Here is a 20,026-nt window from a genome sequence, read left to right as displayed (position 1 = left end):
ACAACGTTTTTATAATTGAATTTAATTGCATAAAAACATTTTTTATAAAAAAAATTGTAAAAAAAATAAAAAAATAAAAATAATAATAATAATAATAATAATAATAATAATAATTTAATTGGATATATTAATTTGGTAGACTCCAAATTAGTAAAAATATGTTGAATGAATAGTAGAAATATTTTATAATAAAGCATTGTAATCAACCAATTGTCGCATTGTTTTTAAAAAAAATCAATATCAATCTATTTATGTTAAAATTGAAAACAAATATGGAAAAATGCAAATTAACAAAAAAAATACATTTTATAAAATATTTATAACACAAATATATCCAGAGGCAGAAAGTAACTACACAATATTTAAGAATTAGCATACTACAAACATGTAGGAACAAATATTACAGTCACTTATATTTATTTATTGTTGGCGTGGCGTGGTTGGGAGAGTGGCCGCGACCCTGAGGGTTCCTGGTTCGATCCCCAGCTTCTACCAACCTAGTCACGTCCGTTGTGTCCTTGAGCAAGACACTTCACCCTTGCTCCTGATGGGTCGTGGTTAGCGCCTTGCATTGCAGGTCCCGCCTTCAGTGTGTGAAGGTCTGTGTGAATGGGTGAATGTGGATATAGTGTCAAAGCGCTTTGAGTACCTTGAAGGTAGAAAAGCGCTATACAAGTATAACCCATTTACCATTTACCATTTAATAAACAAGGACAAAAACAACATGGCACAACCTAAATAGCATCATTCAAATGAAGGATTACCTCAGCACTTTCTAGACAGAAATATTATAAAATGACAATATGAACAAAGTAGTTGAAGGCTTTAATAACTACGTCGTAAAGATTACAACAACTCTAGAAGAAGGGATTCCAGAAGTACTGTCGATGATGGGTCAGTTGAGGACTTGAATGACTCCATAGACAGAAATTCCAACTCAATGTTCCTCATGGATGTGACAGATTAGAGAATAATCGAAATTGTTAATAAACGTAAATCCAAGACCTCAACTGACTGTCACGGAATAGAAATGGAAACAATAGAAAACTGTTGTTAAAGACATTTCAAAACCTCTAACATTAATCATCAACCTATCATTTCAAACAGACAAATTCCCAAACAAAATGAAAATAGCAAAAGTGGTACAGATTTAAAAAACTAGAGACAAACACCAGTTTTGAAACTATAGGCCTGTTTCTTCACTTCCACTATTTTCTACAATCATCAAAAAATAATTCAACTGATGAGAAAAATTCATAAACAAAAGTGGAACACTCGGGGACAGCCAATACGGATACAGAGCCAACATCTCAACATAGATGGCATGAATCGAAATACCCGAAAAGATTACCAATGCAATAGATGATAAACAATGTGCTGCTGCAGTATGTATAGATCTAACGAAAGCATTTGACACAATTAACCATAATATTTTAATTAATAAATTAGAATGGTATGGAATCAGAGGTTTGGTTTTGAACTGGTTAAGAATCTACTGGACTAACAGGAAGCAATATGTGAAGTGAGGCAAACACACACTTACAGCGCTAAATATTTCTTGTGGCGTACCCCAGGGATCAATACTGGGACCCAAAATTATTCAATCTTTAACAACAAGTTACAAATTACTAAAAGTCAGTATTATTTGCAGACAATACAACAACGTTTTGATCAGGAGAGAACACCCAGAAGCTGATACAAATAATAACAGAATAAATTAACAAATTAAAAAGATGGTTAGACAAAAACAGACTATCCTTGAATCTCAGGTAAACTAAAATAATGTTATTCGGTAACAGTTAAAGAGAAAGTCAGACAAAAATACAAATAGAGGGAGTGGATATTGAAAGAGAAAAATAAACCACATTTTTGGGTGTTATAATAGATGATAAAATGAACTGAAAATCTCATAAAAAATATGCAACATAAGGTGGGAAGAAATATTGCAATAGTGAATAAAGCAACATACGTTCTTGACCAAAGATCACTGCATATTCTCTACTGCTCACTAAGTTTACCATATTTGAGTTATTGTGTAGAAATATGGGGAAATATCTACAAAAATACACTACAATTTTTCACAAGGCAAACTATAACCTGCTACCCATGAATGTACAACAATTCTTCTCAACTAAAGAGTATAAATAAAACCTTTAAGAAAAATGTAACTTACGACATTTGTATGCACATACACCACTTAAAACCTTTAGCATATCAGTATGTGGAATTAAATTATGGAATGGATTGAGCAAATATGTCAAACAATGTACGAATATGATCAAGTTTAAGAGTTTAAAAGTGTTTACAAAGAAGAATGATTTTGAAAAGCGTTTTGAACTTTGTTGAAAATGAGATATTATTATTATTGTTATGTAAATCATAACTGACTTAAATAAGTTAAGAGAGCTGTTGTATTCATAAATCATTGATGTAAACTCTGTTATTGAGTGCAGGAAGAGAACATATGTGTTAGTAACTGCTCTGAATTGGAAAAGTGTTAGGATTAAATAAGCTTCGCTTCTTCCTACTCCTTTTCAGACATGTAATGAGAAATGAAATACAGTATGCAAATTATGGGATGCATAATATTGTAACTGTGGAAATGTTCAAAATACACTTAAACCATAACCAAAACAAATTAAACTCACAATAATGATGATGATAAGGTATGACTTTGAGTAAGCTGATGTTTTGTGTTTATTTTTTGTTGTATGTCATGTGATATAAATAGGGTCTTAGACTATATGCTCGAAGACGATTAGGCTGATAGTGTTCTGAGTTAAAATAGCTAAGGTTGTATTTGTGTGAATAAGGGTCAGATATTCAAAATGTACCCTTATTTCCGTTCCTTTTCATTCATGATTTATTTTAATGTTGCTTCATTTTTTTGTATTTATTATTGAGTGAATGAAACAGAAATAACGGAATGGAAATGTAATAGTAATAGTAAAAAAATGATATATTTTTTTGTTTACATTGCTGTTGAAACATTGAGTTTATTTAACCTATTTTTATTGATTATACCCTATACTTTCTTTGCATATTGTATATTTATCCAACTTGGATGTCATGTCACTTCACTGCTGAGCACAACAATGTAATCATTGAGTTTTGTCACAGGCCATGTGAGGACATGTGAGTTGTGGGGTTAATCCCTTTGTTGGCTATGCTTGCTCGAAGGACATCATTTAAAAGCATGTTGTAGCTTCAACTATGTCCCTTCGCAGCCAACAATTGATTTAGGTCTCATTGGGTCTTGTTAATTCTGAGCTACATTGAACCCTCCTTTTTTTTGTCCAAGGTAACGGATACATTCAGCGTTGTTATAATGAGAGTCTGCTCTTGACTTGATCATTTAATATACACTTTTTTCCCCAGTATAAGAATAACACAACTCTTGCAATACTTACTGGAGTCTCTTGCATAGGGATGGGTACCAAATTTTGTAGTTTTATAGATACTGACTGACTCTCTCGGATACAAGTCATGTAAAATTACGGTACCAATTTTTGATATCTGGGTTGCACGTCACGTCCGATTGCAGACTCGACACCATCTCAATCCCTTGGTGGGCAAACATCGGTATTCATGGGCGACTGCTTCTAAGTAATGTTGCAATGTTTCATGCCAATAAAGTAAGTATGCCTGATAAAAACTGCTTAAAAGTAAGGTTCCAATTTTCAAGCTAGTCCGACGCTAATTGGATATGCCATATAAATGTCACTGTTTAGCTTTGGCAATTTTAGATTATTTAGGGAATTCATCACCAACTTTAGTAATCAAAACTAAACCTCAAGTGCATGTTACAATCAAACAGCTGGCATGTAACAAGTACGGCTCAACAAAATACAAATAGACTACCATTATGCATTAACTGAAATTAATGCAATCTTGCAAATGAGACTCAGAAGTAGGGATGTACGGTAGACCGGTATTAGTATAGTACCGCGATACTAATGAATCATATTCGGTACTATACCACCTCTGAAAAGTACCGGTTCGCCCACAGGAAGAGGTGCTTTAAGACATGGCTTGCTAACTAGCGGTTAAAGTCCAGCCCCAGTCGGCAGTGTTTTAGCTACTTCTAAATCACGTATCCTCGCCTCCATGGTGACAAATAAAGTAAGTAGGACGAGGAATAGTTAAACATGCTTCACTACACACTGTAGCTCACCGGCTTAAAAATGTAAACAAACGCCATTGGTGGATCTACACCTAACATCCACTGTAATGATATCAAGTACAGTAGCGTATCTAGTCCATACTACTATGATTACGTCATTATTTTTTGGCATCACAATATCTTCTTTCGTTTTTAAAAATATATATTACGTTTATAAACTCAGGAAATATGTCCCTAGACACATGAGGACTTTACATATTACCAATGTATGATCCTGTAACGACTTGGTATCGGATTGATACCCAAATTCGTAGTATCATCCAAAACTAAAGTAAAGTATCGAACAACAGTAGAATAAGTGATTATTACATTTTAACAGAAGTGTAGATAGAACATGTTAAGAGAGAAAGTAAGCAGATATTAACAGTAAATTAACAAGTACATTAATGATTATTTTTTCTACCACTTGTCCTTAATAATTTTGACAAAATAATAGAATGATAAATGACACAATGTTACTGCATACGTCAACAGCTAAATTAGGAGCCTTTGTTCCAGGACCTTCTATATTTTGGATATTTTCTGAAAATGTCATTAAAATTGTTCATTACTTATGTTGCTAACTATCGGATTACACAACTGGTTGCATTTTTTTTTAATGAAGCAGCAGACTTTTTCAGAACACCGGTATTGATAATAATATTATGATAATGGATTGGAATTTAATATAATTTTTCAAGGTGCCCAAAGCCCTTGACAATGAGAAACTATTCATTCACTCCACATTGGTAAGCTACATCTGCAGCCACAGCTGCCCTGGGGTAAACAGGGCTTCCTCTCTGACCATCACTAACATTCATTCACATGCATTCTCCAGTGTGGGTGGCACGGTGAGAGAAAAGCCTTGGCCAAGGACATAACAGTGACTGGGATGGAAGAAGCAGGGTCCTATAACCAGCTGTACTTACTGAGTCATTGCCTCGATCCCCATGTGTTTCGGGATTTCTTTGCAAACAGTCAGAAAGCTTATTGCAATGATCCATGACCTGTAATGTACGAGTTTATCTTGTGTCAGTTCGCTGATGACAGTCACTACGTTTCTATGCACTAAATTGGTCTGATTTCTCAAATAGTTAAGTTTGTTTGTATTTTCACACCTACGTAAGGAGTCCAAGTGTCTGTGCACACTCTCAAATGTGACTATTGGTCATACACCATGTGTTATTTCCTTTCAGAGTGGATAACTGAATTACTTTTCCAGTTCCAGTCACACTGGGATTTGTCGATCCTTACAACTTGTTTTAATTGATGTCCGCTGTAATATTGGCACAGATTACAAATATTACGTCCCTATTGGCTATGCTGATGTTAAATAGCAGACATAATCAAAAAATAATCTTGGATTGCGCTACGGACAAGGAAACAAAACTTTTGAATATCTCAAAGTTCATCCAAGAGGTTCTGTGCAGTGATCTAAAGAGTTTTATATCCGAAGGAAAAGAACGTCCGTGTCCCGACTGTCAACTGTTCCAGATGAAGGTTGCTGTTGTTCTGGACTATCTTGGCAGTTGTGTGGAAAGTTAATCAGTTTGGAGTGTAGAAATGTGCTTTATTACTCACCTGTAACATACCTGCTTCAGTATCTTTCATATTATTCATATTTTGTTCGGGAGTCCGAATTAAGCCGGCATTCTACATTCCCATAGCTACCTTCTTAAATAAATCTGTTTCGTAACGACCTGGTGGCATGGTTATGCGCAGGTCGTTCTCCCAAGACGCAGCAGGAAACTACGGAGGCAACTTGTAGGCGAGACAATGATTTATTTGCATAAAAAATGCAGGAAAAGCAGAAAAACAAAACAATCATGCCGATAGCATGGGAGGCAAAGCTAAGGAAAGGGTTACAGCGAAAGCTTAGCATACATACAGGCATTGGAATCAAAAATAGATGTCGTTCAATGCATGTCGTTTAGTGCAAATAAAAGCACCAGACCGAGTGAGGCGAGAGGATGGAATACATAGCCCTCTGATTAATGCCCAGGAGCAGGTGAGCAAACACTAATCAGAGGCAGGTGAAAACAACCAGCCGTCATGGCAACTAAAACACAAAACAGGGGTGCTGAAACAGAACTTAAACAACAAGTGAATCAGAACGTATACAAACTATGATCCGGGCAACGGATCATCACAAGTTAGTTTTTTTCTACCACCGATGCACTTCAAAATGTTCTGTTCATAATTTGTAAAGCAAATAAAGAGTCTCTTCTTCATTACAACTGTTGCTATGTTTTCATTGAATGGTATCTGCTTTCGGGTTGTTTTGAGGCTGGCTCATGTGAGATACGAAGGTTCATCTCCGGCCGCACAGACCCCCTCTAGAGATCTTGTTTCCAATGTGTTAGTTGGATTCTTCAAAAACCGAACACGATTGGATTCAATCAATCAATCAATGTTTATTTATATAGCCCTAAATCACAAGTGTCTCAAAGGGCTGGATTAAGATGTTTCCGTGAGTTGTAGGAGGCTTATTGGGAGCCGAACTATTTGAGGAGTCAGACTAATTTAGTGCATGGACACCTAGTGACTTTTGTAAGAAAAGTGGCCGGTGTAGATGGTGAGGTTAGCAGACAGAAGCTTTTAACAAGTAGATGTGTGCTGTTAAGCACGTTTGGGATACTTTGCATCGACCAGTACAAACACTGTGCCGCCACTAAAGAGGAGTGTGTTAATATACCACAAGCCACAATCAATACTTTGATCAATTCTGCACACCTAAGAAAATGCATTTTACTGTGTAAGGGAAATGGTGGTCGTACTGTACCAGGTACTGCATTAGTCTTTCAGTAGCATCATCCCACTCACACACACCATTTATTCTACTTGTGCAAGCACCTTTGTGTTGTCCACTCCTTCTTAGTTATCTGTAGTGGCGGCTAGGACTCCACTGGGGCGGTGAGAGGGTAAGTGCCTTGTTGAACGCAAGCTCAACCCACATTTCTCCAACCTGATCTGAAAGCATTGACTCACTTTCTCTCTCTCTCTCTCTGAAGATGTCACCAAAGGGCTCGCCACTCAGTTAAATTTTTTCTTTCACTGACTGGACTTTAAGAAATGGTTAGTTTTCTCCTTTGAAGGCTTTTTTTACAGTCTTGAGTAGAGGTATGAGCCATTTGGTATGAGGTATGAGAACTATTATAGACGTTATTATGGAAACAACATGAGCTTGACATGGTTGTTTATGAATGACACAACAATGTACAAGGTGCAACATCAACTATTTTGGATATTCAAAAGGTATTGCCCAGCATCTAGCCTTGATTCTGGAATTTGGAAAGTTAAGCCTTACTGAGAACTTGTGGTTTTGTGCATCTTTAGCGTTAATGCTGATTAACTGTTCAGAGTGTGCAGCTAAAAGAATGACTAACATGCTCTGTATCCACTTTTTACATATCCACTGGGACTCTGTTCTTGTCCCATGTAATAAATGGAACTTTAAATATGCGAACAGGTTTGTAGTTCCCACACGGCTGCTGTAATAGAGTGCGCATGAGGGCTGTGGTGTGTAGGTCTCCTGTTCTATTTTTTTATTTTTATTTTTATTAACATGCAATTTCAATGTTGAGGATCTTCACTTATTGGGGAAAAACAAGTAATGTCTAGCAGAAAAAAATATTGTTAAAACAATGTTCTCTTAAATTCACATTGAGTCTATGATTTCTGTTTTACCCGATTACTTGATTATTTGAACAAACTAATAAATATATTGATAACTAAATTAATTGATAGCTGCAGCCCTACTAGCATAGCAATGTGTGCTATAATGCTAACATGACAGCATACTTGCCAACCTTGAGACCTCCGATTTCGGGAGGTGGGGGGTGGGGGGGCGGGGCGGGGGCGTGGTTGGGAGCGTGGTTAAGAGGAGGAGTATATTTACAGCTAGGATTCACCAAGTCAAGTATTTCATATATATATATATATATATATATATATATATATATATATATATATATCAATCAATCAATCAATGTTTATTTATATAGCCCTAAATCACAAGTGTCTCAAAGGGCTGTATATATATAAGAAATACTAAGTCAAGTATTTCATATATATATATATATATATATATATATATATATATATATATATATATATATATATATGAATAAAAGAAATACTTGAATTTCAGTGTTCATTTATTTACACATATACACACACATAACACTCATCTACTCATTGTTGAGTTAAGGGTTGAATTGTCCATCCTTGTTCTATTTGTCACTATTTTTCTAACCATGCTGAACACCCTCACTGATGATGCATTGCTGTGTGGCACGCAAAAAGTGCTTTCATCAAATGCACTAGATGGCAGTATTGTCCTGTTTAAGAGTGTCACAACATTGTTGTTTACGGCAGACGAACTGCTTTACGGTAGACAAAACGTGACTGCTGCTGTTGTGTGTTGTTGCCGCGCTGGGAGGACGTTAATGAAACTGCCTAACAATAAACCCACATAAGAAACCAAGAACTCGCCCTCGATCATTCTACAGTTATAACATGATTGGGCAGGTACGCTGTTTATTTTGTGTGCCTGAATTTCGGGAGATTTTCGGGAGAAAATTTGTCCCGGGAGGTTTTCGGTAGAGGCGCTGAATTTCGGGAGTCTCCCGGAAAATCCGGGAGGGTTGGCAAGTATGCATGACAGTCACATTCCGATAGCAACATCATGCTTGGTTAGCCTACCCACTAAAGAGATACAACAAGATCAAACTTACTCTGTAGCTGACTGACTGATAGTTGCAGTTTCTTCCGGTTTTATTTTAAGATGTGTGGCAAAGCCTTTTTATTTATCTTATTTTTTTTTTTACAACATTTTCCCTTTGTGAAGTGCTGGATATATACCAAGGCGGGCTCATCCAGCTACGGCCAGCTCAGAGGTGGTATCACATTCATTATTTTATTAATAATTGTTATGATTATTAGTTAGTCAGTTATTATTAGTTATTTGTATTTTGTATTATTTCTGGTACAGCCCTCTGGTTTGAGTGTGAGCTCCATGACCTGTCCCTGATTGGTAATCAGTACACACCTGTCCCTGGTGATTTTTACTTTATACAGTCGTGGTCAAAAGTTTACATACACTTGTAAAGAACATAATGTCATGACTGTCTTGAGTTTCCAATCATTTCTGCAACTCTTATTTTTTTGTGATAGAGTGATTGGAGCACATGCTTGTTGGTCACAAAAAACATTCATGAATTATTTTCTGAATTTATTATGGGTCTACTGAAAATATGACCTAATCTGCTGGGTCAAAAGTATACATATAGCAATGTTAATATTTGGTTACATGTCCCTTGGCAAGTTTCACCGCAATAAGGCGCTTTTGGTAGCCATCCACAAGATTCTGGCAAGCTTCTGGTTGAATCTTTGACCACTCCTCTTGACAAAATCGATGCAGTTCAGCTAAATGTGTTGGTTTTCTGACATGGACTTGTTTCTTTAGCATTGTCCACATGTTTAAGTCATGACTTTGGGAAGGCCATTCTAAAACCTTAATTCTAGCCTGATTTAGCCATTCCTTCACCACTTTTGACGTGTGTTTGGGGTCATTGTCCTGTTGGAACACCCATCTGGCCCAAGACCCAACCTCCGGGCTGATGATTTTAGGTTGTCCTGAAGAATTTGGATGTAATCCTCCTTTTTCATTGTCCCATGTACACTCTGTAAAGCACCAGTTCCATTGGCAGCAACACAGGCCCAGAGCATAATACTACCACCACCATGCTCACATTTTTTCCTCCAAACATATTGCTGGGTATTGTGGCCAAACCGCTCAATTTTTGTTTCATCTGACCACAGAACTTTCCTCCAGAAGGTCTTATCTTTGTCCATGTGATGTCAGATGAAACAAAAATTGTGCTGTTTGGCCACAATACTGTCATGATCCGTGGTCCGGATCATGTTTGTTTAGTTATTTTCTGTTAGTTTTGGACTGCTTTAGTTCTTGATTGTGCTCCTGTGAGTTTGTTTTGGTTGTCATGGTCACTCATTGTGTTCACCTGTCTCTGATTAGTGCTCGACCGCTCACCTGCTTCCCGAGCGCTAATCAGAGGCATTATTTAAGTTGCCTTTGCCAGTCACTCGTTCTGCCTTCGTTGTGTTTGCTCCATGCAATTGTCACGTGAGTTTTTGAGTTCTAGTGTTCCTTGTCTTTTGTCTATGCTAAGAAGTAGTGCCTTAGCTTCCCGTGTGCTCGGCACGCATCCCTGTTGTTTTGTTTATTGGATGATTTATGAGAAATAAATCACTTCCTACCTTTACGCTGTCGTCCGGAGCTGTTTTTGCGTTGGAAGAACAACCCCGCAGCAAGCTGCGACCCCCACGTGACAAATACCCAGTAATGTGTTAGGAGGAGAAAAGGTGAGACCTTTAATCCCAGGAACACCATTTTACTGTCAAGCATGGTGGTGGTAGTATTATTTTCTGGGTCTGTTTTGCTGCCAATGGAACTGGTGCTTTAAATGGGACAATGAAAAGGGAGGAATACCTCCAAATTCTTCAGGACAACATAAAATCATCAGCCCGGAGGTTGGGTATTGGGCGCAGTTGGGTGTTCCAACAGGACAATGACCCCAAACACACGTCAAAAGTGGTAAAGGAATGGCTAAATCAGGCTAGAATTAAGGTTTTAGAATGGCCTTCTTAAAGTCCTGACTTAAACGTGTGGACAATGCTGAAGAAACAAGTCCATGTCAGAAAACCAACAAATTTAGCTGAACTGCAACCAATTTTGTCAAGAGGAGTGGTCAAAAATTCAACCAGGAGCTTGTGGATGGCTACCAAAAGCACCTTATTGCAGTGAAACTTGCCAAAGGACATGTAACCAAATATTAACATTGCTGTATGTAAGTGAGGTAGACCATGGATTTCTCTAAACAGGCTTTAGGGACACATTACTATTAATATCTAAATAGCATCACTAAACACATCACATAACACTATTAAAAAAAGACAGAGCTTCCTCCGTTACGGCCCCTAAGCGGACATCTCTAAGCTCATTTTAAGATCTAAAACTCTGCTTTTAAGTCAGATTGAGTATTGAGCAACAGCAGGAAATTGTACCCCTGCGATTCATCCTACGTGGGCGTGGGCGTCAAAAGTTAACCACCAGCTAACCACCTCAATCAAACCCCGGCACCATTATTATGCGACGTATATTTTTGAAGGCCGCCCTTAAATTGGGGTCTTGAAGCAGGTGGGTGCGATTAATTCATGGATTCTGCACGCTTTATCTCGTGTCCAGCAGCTTGTGGTCGGACGAACGTCGACGTAATTAAAGACGCGCGGGGGGAAAAGCGAGGCGGCGCCTATCTGCAGATTGCAGGCCGACTTGAGGAGCACCAGCCGCTCTATGAAGGTTCCAGCAACCGCTCCCATTCACTCCTTAATCACCTCCACCAGTCATTAGGGTTTTTCTTTTGTTTCACTCCTCGCATTTTCCTGCCGATAAAATTGGCCTGGCGTGGAAGTGAGAGGAGCTTGGGGAACACCCTTGGAAAGTGACATGGAGAAAGGAAAGCAAATGAGGGAGAGGAAGTGGCGTTGAGAGGAGCCAACCTTGAGACCTCCGATTTCGGGAGGTGGGGGGTGGGGGACGTGGTCGGGGGTGGGACAGGGGCGTGGTTGAGGGCGGGGGCATGGTTAAGAGGGGAGGAGTATATTTACAGCTAGAATTCACCAAGTCAAGTATTTCATACAACATACTTGCCCACCTTGAGACCTCCGATTTCGGGAGGGGGCGTGGTTGGGGGCGGGCCGTGGTTGGGGGTGTGGTTAAGAGGAGAGGAGTATATTTACAGCTAGGATTCACCAAGTCAAGTATTTCATATGTATGTATATACAGTATATATATATAAATATATATATATATATATATATAAATAAAATAAATACTTGAATTTCAGTGTTCATTTATTTACACATATACACACACATAACACTCATCTACTCATTTTTGAGTTAAGAGTTGAATTGTCCATCCTTGTTCTATTTGTCACTATTTTTCTAACCATGCTGAACGCCCCCTCTGATGATGCATTGCTGTGTGGCACGCAAAAAGTGCTTTCATCAAATGCACTAGATGGCAGTATTGTCCTGTTTAAGAGTGTCACAACATTGCTGTTTACGGCAGACAAACTGCTTTACCGTAGACGAAAACGTGACTGCTGTTGTTGTGTGTTGTTGCCGCGCTGGGAGGACGTTAATGAAACTGCCTAACAATAAAACCACATAAGAAACCAAGAACTTGCCCTCCATCATTCTACAGTTATAAGTGATTGGGCAGGTACGCTGTTTATATTGCGTGCCTGAATTTCGGGAGATTTTCGGGAGAAAATTTGTCCCGGGGGGTTTTCGGGAGAGGTGCTGAATTTCGGGAGGCTCCCGGAAAATCCGGGAGGGTTGGCAAGTATGTCATACATACATATACATATATATATATATATATATATATTTATCTACATCCTGAAAATATGCAAACAAAACTGTGTTTAGATAATTGATACTTCAAACTTGCATAAATAAATCTTAAGGAATATAACATAACTTGGCTTCTGAGAGTTTCAAAATGTAATGAATAAAATGCTAAAGTTGTTGATAAACAAGCAATTTTTTAATACTTAAATATGGTCATTTTAAATGAATTATTATGATCATTTAAAACTAAATATTTCAAATATGTTTATTTTAATGTATAATTCTATGGCTGGATGTAATGAGTCAGAAAAAAATTGATGTTTTTAGCAAAATATAGTAAAACAATTTTAATTAATAAATATATTTATTTTTAGGTAAGATAAACATAATAATACAATTTATCTCTAGTCTGGATGATTTAGTTCTTGTCACCCTGTTGTCCTCCCGTCATAAAGAAAAGACTGTCCTTACTCAGGTTCGCATGGAGCTAGAGGGGGCGTGTCCTCCAGCTCCGGCTGAAAATCGGGAGATTTCCGGGAGAATATTTGTCCCGGGAGGTTTTCGGGAGAGGCGCTGAATTCCGGGAGTCTCCCGGAAAATTCTGGAGGGTTGGCAAGTATGCATTCCTCAGACGATCTAACCTTGTTAGGAACTTCAAGTGGTGCACTGCAAAAAGTCAGTGTTCAAAAACAAGAAAAAAACAAAAAACAAAAATTTGGTGTATTTTATTAGAACTAAGCAAAATTATCTGCCAATAGAACAAGAAAATTCGGCTTGTCAAGACTTTCCAAAACAAGTAAAATTAGCTAACTTCAATGAACCCCAAAATACCTTAAAATAAGTATATTCCCACTAATAACAAGTGCACTTTTCTTGGTAGAAAAATAAAAATTAGACCTTTTTGCTCAATATGTTGAAAAATATTCTTTCATTATCTTGACATAATGATATGCGCTCGGCATCATGATTTTTTTTTTCATGCTTGAAGTAAGAAATTATTACTTTAAAAAAGTAGTTTTATGCATGGGAGTGTTGATGACACAGCTTTGCATCAGTTGATATTTCAGTTTCAAGCATGTTTTACTCAATATAGGTCATCAAATCTCAGCAACAAGCTGTAATATCTTACTGAGATCATTTAGGACCAAAACCCTTAAAACAAAACACTCTAACATAAAACCTGCTTAGTGAGAAGAATTATCTTATCAGACAGAAAATAAGCAAATATCACCCTTATTTGAGATCTTATTTAGATTTCGATTTTTGCAGTGTGGACTTTCTGTATCAGAATCATATCATGCTGGCGCGACTGCTTCTTTTAAAATAATCTTCCAAAATAATCTGAGGCCTGCGAGTGTTGAGCATTGCAAACTAATGTGCAGCTTTAATTAAATCATTCTGCGCATTGATGGACCATTAGAGTCCTCTTTATGCTCTATGCAAAGGTGGAACACAATTTCATTTCATAGCATTTTCATCATCGTTTAAATCTGAAGCCAACGGAGGAACGCCATTCCCAGACCTGATCACTGCAGCATTTAAGAGCCCATTTTAACAATTAACAATTCTTCTCAACAAAAGAGGAGAAATATAGTCTTAGAGAAAAATGTGATTTAAAACATTTGTACGACACTTATGACCTTCAATATATCAGTATGTGGAATTAAATTATGCAATGGATTAAGCAAAGAAATCAAACAATGTGCTAATATGATCCGCTTCAAGAAACTCTTCAAACTTAAAGTGTTTACAAAGTACAAAAAAGAATAACCATAATAAACATTCTGAATTTATCTCATCCATCCATTCATTTTGAAGATAATCTTACTCATCTCACCATAAATCTATTATTTTGTCAAAATTATTAAGGACAAGTGGTAGAAAATGAATTATTAATCTACTTGTTCATTTATTGTTAATATCTGCTTGCTTTCTCTTTTAACATGTTCTATCTACATTTCTGTTAAAATGTAATAATCACTTATTCTTCTGTTGTTTGACACTTTACATTAGTTTTGGATGACACCACAAATTTGGGTATCAATCCGATACCAAGTCGTTACAGGATCAGACATTGGTCATATTCAAAGTCCTCATGTGTCCGGGATATATTTCCTGAGTTTATAAAGATAGTATGAATGTATTTATTTTTCATTTTTCTTATTTTTTATTTTTTTTTAATTAAAAAAAAAAACGAAAGGATATTTTGTGATGTTAAAAAAGTAATAGTATCGACTAGATACGCTATTGTACATGGTATCATTACAGTGGATGTTAGGTATAGATCCACGAGTGGCGTTTGTTTATATTGTAGCATCCCGGAAGAGTTGGTGCTGTAGGGAATTCTGGAAATGTGTTCTGTCGTGTTTATGTTGTGTTGCGGTGCAAACATTCTTCCAAAATGTGTTTGTTGTTGTTTAGTGTGGTTTCACTATATGGCACATGTTTATGGCAGTGTTGGCATTGTTCATACTCCCACCCTTAGTGTGACATGTATGGCTGTTGACAAAGTATGCCTTCATTCACGTGTGTGCAATGTGGTCAAAGTCAAGATGTATATGGCATTAATTCATTATTGGGTATAAAGAAGTTCTGGTTAGGCTTTGTCAATCGTAGACATTAAAATCATGGAAAATGGACCACACTTGCCACAAAATTGACACCAACAAGATTGAACTATCAAAAATTATTTTAAAGATAGAAAGATGCCATCAATCCCACGTGGGTGCTCGTGCCCCGAAGTACCCACGGGATCGGCGCCTATGCCATCTAGTGGTATGCCAAAAGAGTCTGTAAATGTGTTCTGTGTATGGTGTATCATTGTGTGTAATGTTTCTGTAACCAAAAATATTAAATATACACACCCCGTTTCCATATGAGTTGGGAAATTGTGTTAGATGTAAATATAAACGGAATACAATGATTTGCAAATCATTTTCAACCCATATTCAGTTGAATATGCTTCAAAGACAACATATTTGATGTTCAAACTGATAAACTTTTTTTTTTTGCAAATCATTAACTTTAGAATTTGATGCCAGCAACACGTGACAAAGAAGTTGGGAAAGGTGGCAATAAATACTGATAAAGTTGAGGAATGCTCATCAAACACTTATTTGGAACATCCCACAGGTGAACAGGCTAATTGGAAACAGGTGAGTGCCATGATTGGGTGTGTAAGTAGATTACATGAAATGCTCAGTCAATCACAAACAAAGATGGGGCGAGGGTCACCACTTTGTCAACAAATGCGTGAACAAATTGTTGAACAGTTTAAGAAAAACCTTTCTCAACCAGCTATTGCAAGGAATTTAGGGATTTCACCATCTACGGTCCGTAATATCATCAAAAGGTTCAGAGAATCTGGAGAAATCACTGCACGTAAGCAGCTAAGCCCGTTACCTTCGATCCCTCAGGCTGTACTGCATCAACAAGCGACATCAGTGTGTAAAGGATATCACCACATGGGCTCAGGAACACTTCAGAAACCCACTGTCAGTAACTACAGTTGGTCGCTACATCTATAAGTGCAAGTTAAAACTCTCCTATGCAAGGCGAAAACCGTTTATCAACAACACCCAGAAACGCCGTCAGCTTTGCTGGGAATGAGCTCATCTAAGATGGACTGATACAAAGTGGAAAAGTGTTCTGTGGTCTGACGAGTCCACATTTCAAATTGTTTTTGGAAACTGTGGACGTTGTGTCCTCCGGACCAAAGAGGAAAAGAACCATCCGGATTGTTATAGGCGCAAAGTTGAAAAGCCAGCATCTGTGATGGTATGGGGGTGTATTAGTGCCCAAGACATGGGTAACTTACACATCTGTGAAGGTGCCATTAATGCTGAAAGGTACATACAGGTTTTGGAGCAACATATGTTGCCATCCAAGCAACGTTACCATGGACGCCCCTGCTTATTTCAGCAAGACAATGCCAAGCCACGTGTTACATCAACGTGGCTTCATAGTAAAAGAGTGCGGGTACTAGACTGGCCTGCCTGTAGTCCAGACCTGTCTCCCATTGAAAATTTGTGGCACATTATAAAGCCTAAAATACCACAACGGAGACCCCCGGACTGTTAAGCAACTTAAGCTGTACATCAAGCAAGAATGGGAAAGAATTCCACCTGAGAAGCTTAAAAAATGTGTCTCCTCAGTTCCCAAACGTTTACTGAGTGTTGTTAAAAGGAAAGGCCATGTAACACAGTGGTGAACATGCCCTTTCCCAACTACTTTGGCACGTGTTGCAGCCATTGAAATTCTAAGTTAATTATTATTTGCAAAAAAAAAATAAAGTTTATGAGTTTGAATATCAAATATGTTGTCTTTGTAGTGCATTCAATTGAATATGGGTTGAAAAGGATTTGCAAATCATTGTATTCCGTTTATATTTACATCTAACACAATTTCCCAACTCATATGGAAACGGGGTTTGTACATGTAAAATAAAGCCTTTACTTTGTTTTTAATGAATATTTAGGCCTACTACGCTACTGTAATTTTAATCTTGGTTAATATGGCGGTGCTTGGAGAGCCAAGTGTTTTCTGAGGTTGTAGTTTGAGAACCGCAGTCACTTGAAGCTGTATAGGGAGGCAAGACCTTTATAAAGGCCATTTAAGTGACTGTGATGACTAATCTTGGCCCCTGGACCCTTGGCTTTTTTACCCGAACACATCTGCCTGTAATTACGGCAGATAGTTGGATCAGTAATGGCTTTCTAAGAGCGAGCTTGCGGGTACTAATGGTGGCGTGGCGAGGGAAGGGGAGGAAACTAAAGAGGAGCCAACGTTGCTGCCAAATGCTGCAGTTTGATAGAATAGCAAGTGTTTAGCATGCGTCCGAGCACAGTATACGTTGTCACCCCAATACATGGAAGCATCATAGGGAGAAAGACTGAACGCACAATAATATCAACAGCTTGGAATTCTCATTTCGTGGTATAAAGAGTTGTCCATTTCTAACAAAACTGCTTTGGGAGTCATCTTGCATTTTATTTCGATGATGCAGTTTTTTTTGTGAACACTTAAGGGAGCTGGCCTGGAGCAATGCATTTATTAAGCTGTCACTGTGTACCACTGGTGGTAAGCAAAAAGTATATTAGAAACCACTGAACCTCACAGGAAACATATCAAAGTCGGCGTCATAAAAATGCTAATATTGTGTGTGCGGAGTTTAGACTGTTTTCTATGATGATGCATTCAGGGCCTGGGGTAAATGCTGAATAAGCTATTAGGGGGCACGATGTTTGGAGTGGTACCTGTGTGCATTGACTGATACACGATGCATTTTCCAAATAATCCCAATGCAATCTGTTTCCCGGGCATGAACCGTATCCAAGCCTTCATGTTCTTAGCAAAAAAGAGCATTGATGTTCAATTGGATGTTCTTCAATAACAATGTCTGTGATGTGTTTGTGTGTCCCAGATGCATCTCCACACACGAGGCAGAAGGTGCCCTCCACTGAGCTGTGCTACACCAGTGAAATTAGCAGTTTAATGGACTTCAACTCTCCTGATGCCTCTCTGGACAAAGGTAAGACTGAGCACTTATTTATATTATTGTTTTTGTTCTTGTAGGTACTTCCGATACTTTGTGCAGGGGCGCCGCTAGGGATTTTGGGCCCCATGAAAATAATCTTTACAGGGCCCCCTACACAGTGTCATTATTTTTTCTGTATTACAACTTCATCATCATTAGGGGCCTCTCTGGGCCCCCCTCCATCATGGGCCCCTAGAATCCGTCTCCTTTATCCCCCCTTTTCGGCGCCCCTGACTTTGTGTATATATAGTTGTATTGTAACAAGAGTTGTCGGAATACATAAATTACAACTCAATAGTGATACTCGGAAAACAAAAAATTCACCAAACCCCTAGGGTTCGATCGAACCCAGGTTAAGAACCACTGGTATAGCATGTTCACTCAATCTCAGCCAACTGGTGAATTGATTGTGTCTTTGTTTCTCAAGTCAAATGATGCAAACTCTAAAGAAAGGAGATCCTGCAGACCCTGTCGTGTCCACCAGTGACGTGCAGTCAGGGGAGGCAGGTGAGGCGGGGCCTCACGTGCCATCATAGAAAGAAAAAAAATTTAAAAAGAAAAAAAAAATTGTTATATGTATCCAGTGATTATACTATAAAGTTATTTTCCATTTAACTTCACCAGTTTTAGATAATCTTTTATTCAAAATCGCTGAATTTTCACATTTGCCGTTCAAATACTGAGAAGAGACTTGCGGTGAGTCAGCAGTCAGTTGAGGCACGTCACTGAGTTGAGCCTCACCATGGATTGCGCAATGATTCGGGTTTTGATTGATTGATTGAGACTTTTATTAGTAGGTTGCACAGTGAAGTACATATTCCGTACAATTGACCACTAAATGGTAACACCCGAATACGTTTTTCAACTTGTTTAAGTCGGGGTCCAAGTCGGGTAACTGCTGGCCTGCTGTGCAGTGAGACCGTATTGCTATATGAATTATATTATACATATCCATAGTTTAGTTAGCTGAGGTATATAATGTACAGTGTATTTTGTCAACAACTGTATGTGTGTAACGTATTTCTTGTGCCGAGCAATCATAAAACTGCTGCGAAGACGCACTGGCTGAGGCTCGCAGTAATCCCGCCTCCTGGTGGTAGAGGGCGGCAGTGATCCCAGGGAGCATTTTTGCGACTACTCGGCTGAAGAAGAAGAAGTGACAACAAGCAGCAACAGTTAGCAGCGATCGTTTATTTGGACTTTTAACATGGAGGATTACATATCTAAAATAAAACAGTTTTCTAAATTGGACTTTCAATCGAAGCAGGAGGTAATACTTAAAGGAAGATCTCCATCGAGACATAGAGACTTTTAAAACTGAAGAAAGATAAGGAAGACTTCTATAAACAAGTTATCGATGCTTTTGTTCAAAAGGAGCTGCACATGGACTTCATTTATAAGTAAAGGTAAGACCATAATAACGTTTTTTTTTTTATTAAATGTGCTTTTTTGTGTGCTACAGTTAAGTTAAAGTACCAATGATTGTCTCACACACACACTATGTGTGGTGAAATGTGTCCTCTGCATTTGACCCATCCCCTTGATCACCCCCTGGGAGGTGAGGGGAGCAGTGGGCAGCAGCGGCGCCGCGCCCGGGAATCATTTTTGGTGATTTAACCCCCAATTCCAACCCTTGATACTGAGTGCCAAGCAGGGAAGAATGCTGCTATGAGCTTTTAAACATAACCCGTTAACTGCTGCCAATCAAATGGTGAATAAGATACTCTTTAGGGTTCATATGTTTGTAAATCTGACTGTGATGAAGTCAGTGCCTCACCAGCCATGAACTTCACCGCACGTCACTGGTGTCCACGTATTTGTTGTTGTGTGTGTGTGTGTGTGTTATCAGGTTACTCAACTCATGTTTGTCGTAAGACCAAGTCTTAACA

General features: G+C 38.2%; 1 protein-coding gene across 4 annotated transcripts in view; it reads left to right on the top strand.

The window, feature by feature from the left end:
* kazna (kazrin, periplakin interacting protein a) overlaps positions 1–20,026 on the top strand; it is a 475,688-nt gene that overhangs the window by 325,129 nt on the left and 130,533 nt on the right. For all 4 annotated transcript variants that reach the window (XM_061976151.1, XM_061976143.1, XM_061976166.2 and 1 more), the window contains exon 4: positions 18,024–18,131. In XM_061976151.1, the coding sequence (XP_061832135.1) occupies positions 18,024–18,131 (108 nt within the window). The remainder of the gene's footprint in view (positions 1–18,023; positions 18,132–20,026) is intronic.

The sequence above is a fragment of the Nerophis lumbriciformis genome, linkage group LG01 (genome assembly GCF_033978685.3).
Source record: "Nerophis lumbriciformis linkage group LG01, RoL_Nlum_v2.1, whole genome shotgun sequence".
NCBI classification, from domain to species: domain Eukaryota; kingdom Metazoa; phylum Chordata; class Actinopteri; order Syngnathiformes; family Syngnathidae; genus Nerophis; species Nerophis lumbriciformis.
This window is presented reverse-complemented; position numbering and strand designations above follow the sequence as displayed.